This window comes from Lingula anatina, chromosome 1 (genome assembly GCF_051362555.1).
Source record: "Lingula anatina isolate TDL-2025a chromosome 1, LinAna3.0, whole genome shotgun sequence".
Classification (NCBI taxonomy): Eukaryota; Metazoa; Brachiopoda; class Lingulata; order Lingulida; family Lingulidae; genus Lingula; species Lingula anatina.
Window position 1 is genome coordinate 59,432,340 of NC_141767.1, and position 15,103 is coordinate 59,447,442.

The 15,103-nt window shown below is 38.0% G+C and overlaps 1 protein-coding gene across 1 annotated transcript; it reads right to left on the bottom strand.

The window, feature by feature from the left end:
* Positions 1-2,589: 2,589 nt before the first annotated feature.
* LOC106179990 (dopamine receptor 1) lies at positions 2,590-6,442 on the bottom strand. Its single transcript, XM_013563827.2, has one exon. The coding sequence runs from the start codon at positions 5,341-5,343 to the stop codon at positions 3,955-3,957; it is 1,389 nt and encodes a 462-aa protein (XP_013419281.1). The 5' UTR covers positions 5,344-6,442; the 3' UTR covers positions 2,590-3,954.
* Between the last annotated feature and the right edge of the window lie 8,661 nt (positions 6,443-15,103).

A 15,103-nucleotide genomic window follows, 5' to 3' on the forward strand; every position in this document is an offset into this window, starting at 1 on the left:
TGATAGATGATAAAACTACAAGATTGTTATTTAGACTTAGTTATACTTTATGTGTAAACGTTACGCAGCACCTACAAGTACCGCCAGTATTTGGGGATATGACAATACAAGTATAATGTTATAGACAGCATCAGCTGCAAATCTTTAACTGAAACATATCAGCCTTTTGAAAAGGAGGCAGCTTAAATCTCCACGGAATCGATTCACCTTATGGGTATGCCAATAGATCTGTCTTATTCGGTTAGGAAAATCGACAAAGGACATGATCTCAGAGAGTAAACTTGGTGGATTGATTTGGTATAGAATATCTCGACTTAACAAATGACTCCAATTTCTACCTTTTCACAGCTCACCCGTGACGACTAAACCCAAGGCATGCAAGTTTCAAATGAAACAGGTATTCATCCTTTTTTTCTTCCCAGTTTATATAAAAGACGTTAGCGTAGGTGAAAATGGGAAAGGAGGCAACATGTTGTAAAAGCATGTTGGCAATAGGTATCTGTGCTTTTGTCTTTTATAGACAAAGGACATTAGTTCCAGGTGGTAAACTACCTGGGTTTGATATCGATACGTGGAAGTGACTTGCCGCATAATTCTTCAGAGTGATACCAGGACGACGGGATGTAAAGGTTGCTAGCTGGCGTGATGAATAATGCGATCAATTATCAAGAAAGATCAAGTCATTATCTTCCGGTAATTTCTTCATTTATGGAGTTTTGGCTTGAATGCTTGAGGAGACGCCTGTTAAGAAGTTAATTAGCGAATTTGAATTTTTCAGAATTCGAAAGCCATTTTGCACCAGGTACAAGTTAGGTTTAGAAAAGAATAATCGATGACTCCTCTTCCCGTATTATGAGCATATTTGTTTTATAAGCCTCACAGAAATTTACCCTAATGTCTTCAAGTGCTGTTTTAGGTCCGTTTTAGATCATGCACGAAGGGTTGTTTGTGAAGGGGGACAGAGAGCGATGTCACTCGTCACTATTGATGCGAATTATTTTGAATTCCATAGAGCTAATCCGCACATAAGTTAAAATATTATAATGAACTGGTACCTATGATGAGAAATAAAGTAGCTGTTACTGTGAGCAGAGTGCCATACAGACCAGAGAAGGAGCACAAGCACTATATGAATTGTTACGGAATTGCCCTGAGAAGAGCCTTTATTATGCACGCGACTATGAGTAAATTGCCGCTGGTTAACACCAAGTCTATACTTCCCTGGACATTTAGTTGCATCAATATATAGAATTAAGTGATAATTGTGTTCTGAAAGTTATTTCTGTTAAAATGATGTTAGTCATTTAGCTGTCTTGCTCATTTGCCTCAAGAAAGCCGCCTCTTGATGTCAATATATTGGTTAAACTGACCGTCGGGTTACGCACATTTTTGCCACCTCAAACATTATCTGAAATGGTGTGTTTTTATGCACTAGGTATAATGGTTTATCGTCTTGTAAACCATTTGAATCTTGGCTTTGGTTTTTCGTAGAGAATGTAAAGCGTATAAAAAGCAAACAGTACACTAATAGGCGGATCTATAATCTGTAGGACTTATATATATGTATAAGGAATCTGCCTATCTTTGCTCTAACCAACGTATAAAACCAAACGGTTGATTGTGGTTTTCTTGGAAGCTGGGTGACTACACGATGCAGACGAGACAGCGTATTTTCTTATTATGCAATCAATTCAGTAAACCAGTTCAACCTTCTGCCTGACTTCTACCACCCTAGGCATTGCACTTTTATGCCGTTTATCTACGCGTGTAAACTTATTTTGTACATAGGAAACAACAGAAAAGGAAAAAAATAACCGTTTCACCTATCCTCGAAGCTTGCGTGTAAATTTATAAGCACTCCTGCAATTAAAGCTCTCAAGTGAGTCTGCGCCTGTAATTTTTTCGCAATTATAGGTGAAATTTCCGCTAGGGTTCTACGTGATAAAGTGCACATGTGTTCAAATGTCTGAGGAAATTGCAATCAATTATCCCACTTGGGAGGTCAAATGGTCTCAATCTTTTTTGTCATTTTCAAAAAAAATGAATGCGATCCGTACTGACAACTCTTACAGATCCCTGGAGACAGGACAGATAACACAAAACTATCGGTCAAAAATTTTACATCTGTACCGGTCAGAATGTCCACAATTGGAATTGAGGGTTTGGTCACGCGAGCCAAAGGACTAAAAATATAATATAATCGTTTATGTATGTCCACCGGGAAATTACTTTAGAAGTTCAAAAGTTCGGCCAAGGTACTCTCCACATCTTTTGATGAGTATGGGATATGCCGCAAAATCGGATTACATTTGTGAATGGTATAGTAGTTTTGTATCTGATACACCTTTTCTCTCAACTATTATCATACGAATCAATAGGGAAAATTGTGTCAATTTGACAAAAAAAAGTAAAAGTGGATTACATATAATTGGCTTCTCCAGAACTCGCCCGTCTATGATACACGCAATATCACTGGTTACAAAACTTGCAAGCATAATTCGTCAGCGCATCTGGAACATAGCTTAATATATTTCTTAGACGAAACATCAGGCACGTGAACCTGTTTTCATGAAAAACTCAATACCTTAGCAACATTCATGATTTTATTGGAAGCATATATAAATGCTAAGTCACATTCTGTTTGTCTGCACCGTGATATGCCTCATATAATCAAATACTGACTCACGACACCTGACTATTCACAGTAAAAGTTGATACCTATTGACATATAATAAACTCAGACTCTGTCACATAATTACAGTCATAACACTGGAATGTTAGAAGCAAATGTTTCAGTTTGTGGCATTATTTAGCAATAAAGAGACATATAAAACCCCCAAGCTAGACTGTCGTGTGCCATATCTTACGTAATATCATCAATTTAAGGCAATTACATCAGGCTCAACACACACCATACTATAAATTAACACTAAACTGACGATTAAAAGCGGACCAAAGCAGTATAGTAATTTTAGTCTACCTTTAATACCCAAGTAACTATAAAATTCTGTTTCTTATATATATATATACGAAAAGGAGGGTTTTTGTCTTTACCAATTACAATCGAGGTATTGTACTGGGTTATCCAACTTTGAAAAACGAATTAGAAAGTATTGCGGATATGGACTAGTCATATTGCTGCAGCGGCCTTTCCAATTTCTTCTTTTTGATTGGAGGCAAGCTTGCCACTCCCAGAAGAGTTCTCACAACTGCTCTGTCTTGATGAGTCTCGCCGATGGCAATAAATCACAAAGATAGTCTTGGGTTCATTTACGCCACTCAATTGAAGCTGATTATGAAGAAAATTCAATATTTGGTCACTCCTGCGTCCTGATTTACCAGCTAATCAAGATACATCTACAGCAGTTCTTGGTTAAATCGGATGAAGCCAGAGCTTAAGCTGAAGTTTAAATTTCATGTAATATTTACATTCAATTAAGTCATGGGACCGACCTGCGCATTGACATAATTGCTTAGTAACTTAAAAACCACGACTTGGCTACAGGCATGACCTTAATCTGACTGATGAAAATAGCAAGTGGTGCAGAAAAAAAGTTGATACCTGACAACATAAAATATATGGTATGTTGAACACCTTTCAGATTTCGGAATTATGAATTACCATGTACTTTCAGCATTTGATTTGCTGTAAAAGGTTCATTGCACGGGGGAGACACGGGGCACAGTAAGCTTATTTATGTTAAACTAATCCTCTAACTTAACGCCAATACAACAACCTTGCCGTTTATTCTTAGTGTATACTAAGGTCACAATACTTGGGTAAACATACACCATCATAAAGCGCTTATTCTGTGTGACTATTTTGAAGAGATGTTTTCCTATCTCTGTATTTTTCTCATCAGGAGGTCAGACACAGACGTTGACACTCATCGATTTTTGCTTAATAATCTTAATTACGAGATGCTAATAAAATTATTGTCTCTTGAATAAATTTTATAGCGCTGTCAAAACATCGCTGAATTCCGATTTTGCAGTGTCGTCAAGTAAGGTAGCTGTGACAGTCGCCTGTCTTGTCTCAATGCTGTATGAGCTCACGTTGTGTAGGATACTACCGTTGTGATTGGGTTCCTTTTTGTGAAAAAGCCGAAGTTTGATTTTCTTAATGGCACTTGATTTGGTGTGTGAGTTCGATGTTTTTGAATTATCTCCGTTTTCATGGGCACAAGGACATTTCAATTTGTCGAGATAAAGTAACTTTTTGAAAGCATTCCTAAAATCCTTGTTGAATATACTGTATATAATAGGATTGAGCAAAGAATTGACATAACCAACCCAGGTGAGAAAGCTAAATATTACGGGAGAGATACACCGGCAGTAGGCCTGGACGATATTTATTGTAAAAAACGGCATCCAGCACAGTAAAAACACCCCCATAATGACACCCAACGTTATGGCAGCCTTGTGATCGGACACTTTGTACCCTGAGCCACTTTTGCCGCTTCCACCTCGCCCACCCCCACCATTTGTGGAATCACCATTAAATTGATCGAATGTGGTTGTCCGTTTGATATTGGAAACATGATGGCGTGCAAAGGTGTATAGTCGTAGGTAGATTGTCACCATGATGATGCATGGTAGGTAAAAACTCACGCAGGAGGAGATCACGGCGTAGACTGGACTAATCACAAGCGCACAGAACGGCCTCTCAGTGGGCAACTCCTCCTCCGCCTCCTCAATTCCTATCAACCCAATCTGGTGCCAGCCAAGGTTGACAGGTAGGAAGGAGATGAGAGCAGAGAGAATCCATACAGCTACGATCATTGAGATTATCTTGTTCGCTGTCATTGTCCGAGCGTATTTAAGGGGGTCCCGTATATGTAAGTAACGATCAAAACTTATGGCACAAAGATTTAGAATAGACGCCGTGCAACACATCACATCCATTGACACCCAGATATTGCAGTAGTGAATGTCAAAAATCCAGTATCCCATGAGATCGTTTCCTACGGCACAAATCATAACAAAGACAGCTACAAAAAGGTCCGCCACGGCTAGCGATACTAAGAGCAAATTGCTCCGTTTCCTAAGGTTTCTATCGGTATAAATAGCCACACACACCAGTACGTTTCCCGCTATAGACATGAAGATCAAAATACACAGAATAAACCCTATGAAAATACTCAACCCAAGTCCATAAACTGTAGACGGTAAGTCTGCGATCTGTCCGGCGGATCCATTCTGTGTTATGTTTTCCGTGAAATTCCACGTTATTCCTTCGGAATAATTACCTAAATGAAGCAGCAAAGATTGTTGCGTGCAGTTCCCCCCGTCTGGTAGATACTTTGTGAGATTTACACGGCTGTTCGAACAGTTATATAGCATCTTAGTTACATGTTAGCTGACGTATGCTGCCGCTGTTTGCAATTTATTCGATGCGCGGTCCTTCTTATTTCTTATATACTCCCAATAACAGAATCAGATTACTTTACCATGCTTTACTTTCGCAAGTCACCATCGAGTGTGCTGAGTCCGTAGTGTCTGACAGCCTTCGCTCTTGACCTTGGTCAGAAGCGAATTCTACAACTGGAGAGTCACTTACCCAGTGCAATCGACAGTCACTGACCACGCTCGATGGGACCTCAGCATAGATCTGATTGCCGCGCGTACATACTTCATGATGTTGTCTATGGCTAATAAATGCTATGCACAGTGCGGCTTCAAAGTTTGCTCAAGAGTTGAGAGATTAAATCCGGCCTACCTCCATACATTGCTAATTGCGACTCCGCTTTTGCCTTGCCGTCAACACTATATAGTTATTTTATATGAGTTACAAGTATGATACAAGTCCTTTCCATGAAGCATAACGCATGTTGCTGCAGAAGGATGATTCGGGTATCTTTTAAATCCAACTCTTGTGATTATCTTGTACATAAAGCCTTGTGTATGTAACCTTTCAGACGTACGTCCCAATTTGACGGACAACGAGATACCTGCTTGTCATTTACACCCCTTTAATGAGAGAATCTCATGAAAACATCCAAATACCTGCTATGCGGGCCCAACCACAGCTGAAATTACTACAGTGCATTCTATTTCCCTTCACAGGTCGATATCTGTGTGGTTATAGAAGTAGTTAAAACACTTCTATTGACGGCTATTATCCGCCACCCATTGAAAACAGCAAGTCTGTTTACTTTCCCTCAGACGCCTAAGATCACGAATCCACTCTCCTCTCCACTCTCTCAATGCACAGGTGTTAACAGGCGTGTTTAAAACGTTGGCTGTTTAGTGATGTAAGGAGTCGATACCTCTGCTAATATTTTCATCCCATATGCCAGTTGGCTTGATGAGATCCACTGATCTGTAATTGATTGTAAGAAAGAAAAATTGAGTTGCAGCAAATTACTTATGTACGCGGCAAGCCTACGGAATCGGGAGGTGGGGAACACTTTAGGGTGAACAATCACTCGCTCTTTGACCGATCTTGCGGTTCAGTACCAGTGGGTGGGACCCGGAGTAAATCACGGGGGATTAAATTTGTTCAAACAGTTTACGGAAGAAGAAGTAACAGCAAGCCGCACTATGAAAGCTTACCACACGTTGGTCAGGGGCGTGTGATTTTTAAATCTGAAAATCCTGGATGTCGTAATCTTAACCAGCACGCGACTTTGTAACTTTGAACTGCCTCATTAAATCGATTAAAACTATAAAGCGTTAGTATTGTTCAGCATGCCTGCTGTTCACACGGCTCTGTAGGTAATGAAAGTATAGACGTTAAATGATGCCAGTCGTTTTACCCTCCGTGCTAAATCGAACGAATAATTGTAGTACTTCAATGAACATTGGCGTATGTTAGATTTACAAAATATTGAATAAAACTGAGCACGATAAACACAATACTAATAAGCACCGGTCTTGACTAACACTTTAGCCCTTGGCAGGGACTACCGAGCTTACCATGAGATTTGTTGGGGATACATACATACATACATGTAGAAACCTTCACATGTATTTTTCACCCTGCCACCATTCTTCCACTAATATTCCCAGTCTGTAGTAATTCCATGTTCCAACAGAGCATAATGAATTAATATACTTGTTAGATAATTTGTATGTGTTTATATATTTGTAATTGTCCCTTACTCACCTAAGGTTTTGAAAAAAAGTTAGATATTATCCACAATCAAGGATGGGCTAGTCAAATCATCTCAACTACCACAATGTAGTTATACGTGGATAAGCATCTCACAGAACATCTTTAAGCTAGGTTTATAACCGTGATATTTCAAATGCAATTAAATGACTTATCACAAGCAACAACAGTCATGACGGCAGATTTTTTCTCTGCCGGAAGAACGTGGGGCGGGGAGGTCTTTGTAAGGTCGGGTACACATCACCGAAAATTACTCTCTATCAGAGGTCTTTTAAAATTGTTATACATGAAAGCCGACCGCAACCCCCTCTCCTCAATAAGAAGGCACTTCCTTTCCTACAGGACCTATCTATAACGCCAAGATGAACACGAAGAATGCATTCGGATTCACACTGGGTTGGTCCAACTCTGTGGGGGATTCTTGTTAAAGTGCATTCAGTGGAATCAGCTTAATTGTCTGACACGCCTCCTCGACTATCTTGTGCTGATTATGCTGATTCCACTGATGATACTTTAGCGAGTTGGACCGACCCAGCTTGTACGATGGGTTAATTTAAATGCACCCTAAGATAGATTACATACTTTATACCAGTATATCACACTTGGATTGATCATCACACGTTTCTTTTGTTATTTGACATGCCTACATGTACACGTACATTTCATTCTTTCTAAAGATCGTTAAATTGATTATTGCATGGTTGTTACTTTTACTTTAAAAGCATTTATGTATATTTTCACCTTATCTTTAATCACCTACGGTGTTTTGCCTATAAATGTGATATTTTGGCCCACCAATAAGCGATGAGTCCAATTTGGTGTTATTAGCATACAAAACGCATTTTTATTCCTCAATATTGGTGGTATGCGCTCACCTCTGCTTCACCCCTTTCGTTAGCCTAGTTTATAGATCTATGTTTATTTACTGGCACTCTGCTACCTTTGTGCTAGAACGTTACATCGAACAGCAGTGCCTCAATCTATATAAACCCTTTACCATTTATAGCATGGTCGATGCGGTTATTATCCATTTAACGTGGCTCTTTATGTCAGAACAGTGTAAATAATAAAAACTCTTTTGTTCAAGTTGTATTTAAATTCTGTGTTCCGCATCTTTCACGCGATGAGAGGGTCTGAATCAATCTCCACTAAGGTGTCAAGCTATAGGGGCCGCGGAGGTCTCAAGGTGCAAGTACCCGCTAACGCACGTACGGTAACTTTGTTAGTGCTTTTCTTTCATGGTTATTTTAATAAAGGAAAGAGTATAATTAGAATTTACTTTCTCTTTCTCTGACGGTTTCTAAAGGAATGGGTAGAAATCAAAGGCATATGGGAGTGAGAACTTTTGCTGACCTTACCTAAGGGCATATTTCATGAAAAAACAGCAGGCCTTGAAGTTTTACTTGAAAGGTTTTTGAAAGGTGGTTGCTGTGGATGTTTGATGTGGTATGTGTGTTGGGGGGGGGGGGGGGGGGAGGTTTCGACAAAATTTATTTAGAATGAGGCCACAACGTAAGGATAAAGTGCCCAGGACGGGATATGGCTCCAGTCTACATGTACTTCACTTCAAAAGGGAACCGATCATTTAACATTTCCAAAAGTTACTGAAATTACGAATATTTCCGAACTGATACCCGGTATATATATAATTTAAAACCGTTATAAGCATCAAACAATTCCATTCCATTTATCTTGCTGATGAGACAAAACCTTTCCGCATTCGTATGTGATTTATCAGTATAACCTTGTCCTAGTCGGCACATCTTAATCACAAGGTTACACAAAACGGACAACTACCTGTACATATAGTATTGATTTATTCGCCCAATCTGCATTCTCTCATATTCACTTACATTCTCTATAACAACTTTATTTATTTCATCTTGTAAACGGACACGTTAATGGTCCGCGATTTTACTCTGTTGTTACTCCAGCAATAAACACTAGGTTTAAACTTGGAAATAATGCCTCAGTAGGTACTTGAGATTATTGTGTTAGTTGAGCATATAGCCTTGGTTTCAGCTACTACATTCGCCTTTTCCAGCAAACTGCTGTATACATTACATGTGCAGTAAGTGGGTTCAAGTAATTTACCTGGACGAAGGATGTTGTTTGTTTAAGTGTTTTTGATTTGTCTAATTCACTGGTATATGCATTCCCACTTTAATTCACCCTAGAAAACATCGCTCAGGCATGTAGCTAGTGAACAGTCTGTTGAGTAAGTTAATCGTTACGTGATGGGATTTAAATGTAATCGCTCAGACACGTAATATAAACAGCCCGATTACTTTTTCCATAAGGGCGTTCATATTCATTTTATCAGGTAAATACGTTTAGTAACCCAGCAGACTATGTTAAATTGTGCTATTGTGTCAGAAATGTATATTTGTGTAGCAGTGAACGCCTTCCAAAAAGAAAAACAATGAAAATAGAAATATCCTTATCTCTCCGTTTGACCAATGTTCCAAAATTGGTCTGAAATCGTTAAGTATGTACTCACCTTTCAAAACAATTCAATTATTAGGAGATCTCATCCCAGGGAGTTTGTGTGCGAATTCAACGCCGACATCTAATCAATATGGACGTCGAAAGTAATATCATAAAAATTAGCCAAATTCGATTTTATATGAGACTACATAGGTTGCATTTCAACCCTGTGTCCATGTAATGTAACTATAATGTGTGTGTCAGTAATATTTGATCCTACTTGTAACTGATAATGACGCAGTGGAAGAGGGTATTCAATTTCTGACCCACTAATGACGAAGAAGCAGACTTACATGTACGTACTGAGGTCAAATATTAAGTTTTACAAGTTCAAGATGTGCATGTATCACACAATAAGATAAAATGTTCTTGCAGCTGATCCTGTTTATTTTTATAATTAGTTGTTGCAGGGAGATATGGCGACGAAGACAATCCCTATTTCCATTCACGCTAATACATGGCACCACAACGGTCGTACATGCAGTAGGCTGAGATAAATGCTCGGGATACATGCAGCAGTTGAAGACCTACATTACATTCAATGGGTCTGTATGAACTTATCTAGACATTGACTGAAGGAAAAACAAGAGACTTATAGACTTGGAAATAGGAAAAGTTACCAGATCACAAAAAACTTTTCCCCTTCCCCACAGCCTACAATCACCGTTATTTCAATATTATATGTGTCTAAGCGCCCCACCACCTCTGTATTCTAAAAGCAATGCGAAAAAAAGAAAAATGACTGACCGAACTGAAAATCCTTTTTAATCTGCCGCTACTGGCCAAACTTAAAAATGGCCTTATTTATGGAGTTAGCTGCATTACGGCAAATGTTTTATGGCTGACTTTTAAAGTTAGGATTTTTTTCATTTCAATTTTAGTTGGTTTCATGTATTTCCAGTAAAACTTTAACATGACTCCAGTACATATATTCTTTTGTACGATGGGACCATTGGATTATCCCATCTATGCCATTTATACAATTCATCAATTATCATGATCTTGTGATCGTGTTTTCCGCTTCTTATCAAAACAGTAGAGATGATGTATTGTCTTAAAGGATATCGCTGCCATTTCCGCTAGGTGTACATTGTAAGCTTTTGTTTAAGTGTACTGAATTCGTGCTTGTTGCATGCTTCAGTGTAATACTCCTGTACATGAAATATCAGTTCCGTTGCATACATCTATAGATTAACCCTGACACACAAATTACAAATTATGTGAAATACACACGTAATGTATCAGTAGGTATAATGACGCACTCATTATTAAAAAGAATAAATAGTAATAACTACTACAAAAATAAAATTAAGCATGTACATGCGACTATGTCATGCCAAAGACGTAAAAAGTGTTTTCACTTCAATCACTAGTTTTGTCAGGTCGGCGTATTCCTTGAGCTTTTTTCAATTAATTAAACATTCGTAAGGCCTTAACAACTAACGTTGACAGGCGAGAATGCAGAGGTTAAAGAGCGATGAGTCAAAACCTAGGCGCAGGTACGAATGCTGTTACATGCAAATGTACAGACCAAAATTTTCCTTTTCACTCCCTATTTGTGCGTAGTGCATCACAAACAATCTAGTTTGGCTCAGGTTCACAAAAATCGTAAGACCGAAAGTTGACCGCAACTGCCAAACCGAAATTTACGTCAACATCAATTCGGGCTAAATCTACATGCAGAAGTACACTAAGAATAACCTAAGGTCGAAAAACACAACCATTTTTTGTAACTGTACAAGCGGTCTGCTCCCAATTTACCCTGGGTTATATTAGATTAAGGGTATTTTATCAGCTATCTGTGGAGAAATTGGCACAAAGAGCCATTATCTCCCAATTGCAGATAAGATTGGGGTTCTATATGCACTAAAATATAGGACATAACAAAAAAAAAAGAAAGACATAACACTTTTAGACTGAAACCCTGAACCATCAACGCAGGCAGATACACCAGAAGCAACAGAAAATTAAAATTTACACTTAAACAGCCCTAAAAAGACTGAAATAATGGAGGCAATATTGTCAGTGAAGAACAGAAAGGCATCGGGCAGTGACAACTTGAATGCTGAGCTATACAAAGCATCACCACAGATAGCAACACCCTTTTTGGAACCCTGTACTCTGCAATATGGAAGGAAGATGTATATTTCTCTATTGTACTTGACAGTCACCTTGTATATGTAAAATATTTAATAGGCTGCTGCATTCAACTTCAGTATTGATATCTACACCAACTAAACATCTAAAATTTGTTGTTTGCTTTAATTTTGATGTCTGAATAATGTGTGTGAAAGTTAATGGTGATCGGCGGCCATTTTAGATATATCAAATTGCAACGTAACAAAATAACTCAATAAAGTAAAGGAATAAATATAAACAAGTTTCTGGTGCACATTTGGGCTAAAACCGTCATATGGACCAAAATAAACGACCTTTCATATGCGGATGTACCGGGGTATACCCCGGTATATTTTTATGTGACACTGACGGCCATATTGGATGCAACAAGCTGCCAATGTAGCATTCAATATGTATTTGTTCTGAGACCAGGTGGAAAAATGAACTAAATCACGATTTTACAAAAACATTTCCACCGCTGGAGACAATATCATATACACGCAGGAGCAGGATAATATGGAACTCGATGGTTGAAGCCTTCTATTTAAGATCTTGTAAAATATTCAAATATTTATAAATGTAAGTGCGTTTTTTCACCTTTTTGATGCGGGGCAATACAATTCAGTATCATTAATAAAATAGATTTCGTTAAAATGTGATGTGTGTAGAAAATTCAATTTTAAAGTTAGGGGTGTTTGTTTACTCGCCTGTTGTGTATGTGTTCGTGTTTGTGTGTATTCCGATTTGATCAACAAAAATCACAAAACGTTTAAATTTAAAAGAATTAACTATGAGAATAAGCAATAAGCATTGTGAAATGAATCAGGTACACATGAACGTAAGCTCCAGGTGTGTGTGTGTGTGTGTGTGTGTGTGTGTGTGTGTGTGTGTGTGAGAGAGAGAGAGAGAGAGAGAGAGAGAGAGAGAGAGAGCAGAACAATATGTACGTACCTTCATTCAGCAAGCTCTGAAGTGGTGCCACATTTCATTATTTTGGCTCAAATATTGTCTTAATCAGCACCTAGAAACTATACCTTATACTGTTGCAATGAATCTTTAGCCTTTGGAAGTATCCAGGAAATCGTTACCTCTGAAGGATATTTCCTGTTGAAAATTGATTAAACCTAAAGTGATGTACGGTATCACAAAGTAGCTAGTTTATTGTGAAGGCATAAAGGTATCTTTTCTCTTATAGGGACACGCAGAGTAGAGAAAAGATAACATCATAGAGCGAACATCATTCATATGCCAAATTAGACTCAGATTCAAGAGATAGGTCCACTTCACTTAAAATGGGATAATACGAAATGCACCATTGGGGTTTGTAGAGACCTAGAGATGGGCATTTTCTTCCAAGTTTAATTCCAAATAGTCTTCATGTACGTTTCCTTGGCATTTTACATGAGAACTGACTTAACATGCGAAACATGGCATATTCATTGAACATAATCTACTATATTAATGGCAACAGTCATTTATACAGGATGGAGGAACCCCCTCACCCCTACTCGGCTAAGATTTCATGGCACATGGAACGTTATATGAAGCCTTATCGCAATGCGCTGAATGAATGTTCACTGTGTGGGCGAAAAACACATTTTGGAAAATGTGTAGGAAGGAAGAATTTCCTTTGGTTCTCTGACATTTAAAACTGCGCGTCCATAAATAGATTTTGCAAATCAATTTTCAACTTTCGCTACATATGTTGTTCAATATAAAGGAACACTCTCATTTTTGTTTTGTTTTTAAATTTTCATCACAGATATATTTTGCCATTAAGTTTTCGTGAACGAACCACAATAAGAAAGCATGAATCTCCCTTGAATGGCAGTTACAACTTCTGAAAATAGAAGGAAACGGCATATGTGTCATCTTGGGCTTTATTCAGCAGTTCGTGCATGCTTTTTCTTAAACTGGTCACGAAAGACCTTAAACTGGTTATATAAATTGAGAACCTTATCTAAGTTAATTGATTAATTGTATTAATACTTCATTAAGCGGCGTTAATTTTATTTTATTTTCCTTTCAAATTTTCTGAATTAAATTTGTGTAACATCTTTAGAGAAATCCACCTTTCCTGGCCCAAAGTTCCTACATAAATGTAAATGATAATTTACAGAACCCGTGCAACCACTTTGATCACTTTAAGATATACTGTCAAGTGTGACATTGTCAGTAACAAACAAACGAACAAAAAACTGTTGGAGGCTTAAAATTGTGTCCAAGTGCTTTTTTGTCTTTTATCCCTTCAGCCGTCTTTTTATTTTGACAAATGCAATCAATTACATTAAAGTCAAACACCCGTCGTAAAATCTCAGAAACGTCACAACCTTTAGATCTGAAATGATAATTTTTGACCGTAATCATCTCAACCGACGTTTTTTATCTAGGATCACGGCAGGTGTTCAATGAATGCGACAGACGATCGATAGAACGATTGTAAACCGTATTTATAACTGGCCGAGTTTTACTAAAACACCTCCCTTTTACAGCACACCTTGTGTCCAGATCATAAACATTTAAAGGTGGTCAATTTTATCTGAAGCTTTTTGTAGGATACTGTAGGATAATGTATTGTTACTTGGCGGATATTCCAGATGTGACAACATGGTTTGAAGTAACCACTTATGAATTCCCGTTCTTTTTCCAGTTTCCTGCTGACGCTGTTGATGAATCTGACAAAAATCATCTTTCAGTGATTCACACAAACAATGACAAATAAGTTCGTATCCATCTAAAGATAAAATGTTCTACGGGAATGTTTTATTAATGATTGAACTTTTATTCCTCCTTTGGGAAAAGTTATGATAAATCTCCTGAAGTAAATTGAATAAGTTTTCACGTTTTCACGTCGTTATAAAGTATATCAAAATGGTGAGAACTTACATGAACTTATGGTAACTGGCACGTCTGTTAAGTAGTAAGCCAGAGACGTCGTTTGCATTTGTACATGTGGGTTAATTATCTTTGAACTTTTCAAAAATCGACCTTGACCTTAACGAGTTGTAATAATGAAAATGGGTTTTTTCAATTAATTACCCAGCCTAAATCACTTCGAAGTAGCTTCGTCAATTTCTATCAGAGAATTAAAACTTGAATCCAGACGTGTATAATGATCTTTGAACAGCATGCAAAAGCAATAAAGATATTAGCCTCAGGAAATTAAGAAATGGATCAAATAGATCCTACAGTTGTTGGAAATGTCTAGCACAGCAGAACAGCCAATAACAAAAACCTTCATATTTCCCCACTAAACATTCCCAAAGCATAGATCAAAGCATCCACATACACAATTTCCGTTACGCCAAAAATGTGTAGAACTTTGGTGATTGCAGTTTGCACAGCGCCAGTGCAAACAATTACGTAGGTTAGGTGCTCCCTTTA

Excerpts from the sequence above, each read along its gene's own strand:
- LOC106179990 (XM_013563827.2), bottom strand. The coding sequence starts at position 5,343 with ATGCTATATAACTGTTCGAACAGCCGTGTAAATCTCACAAAGTATCTA.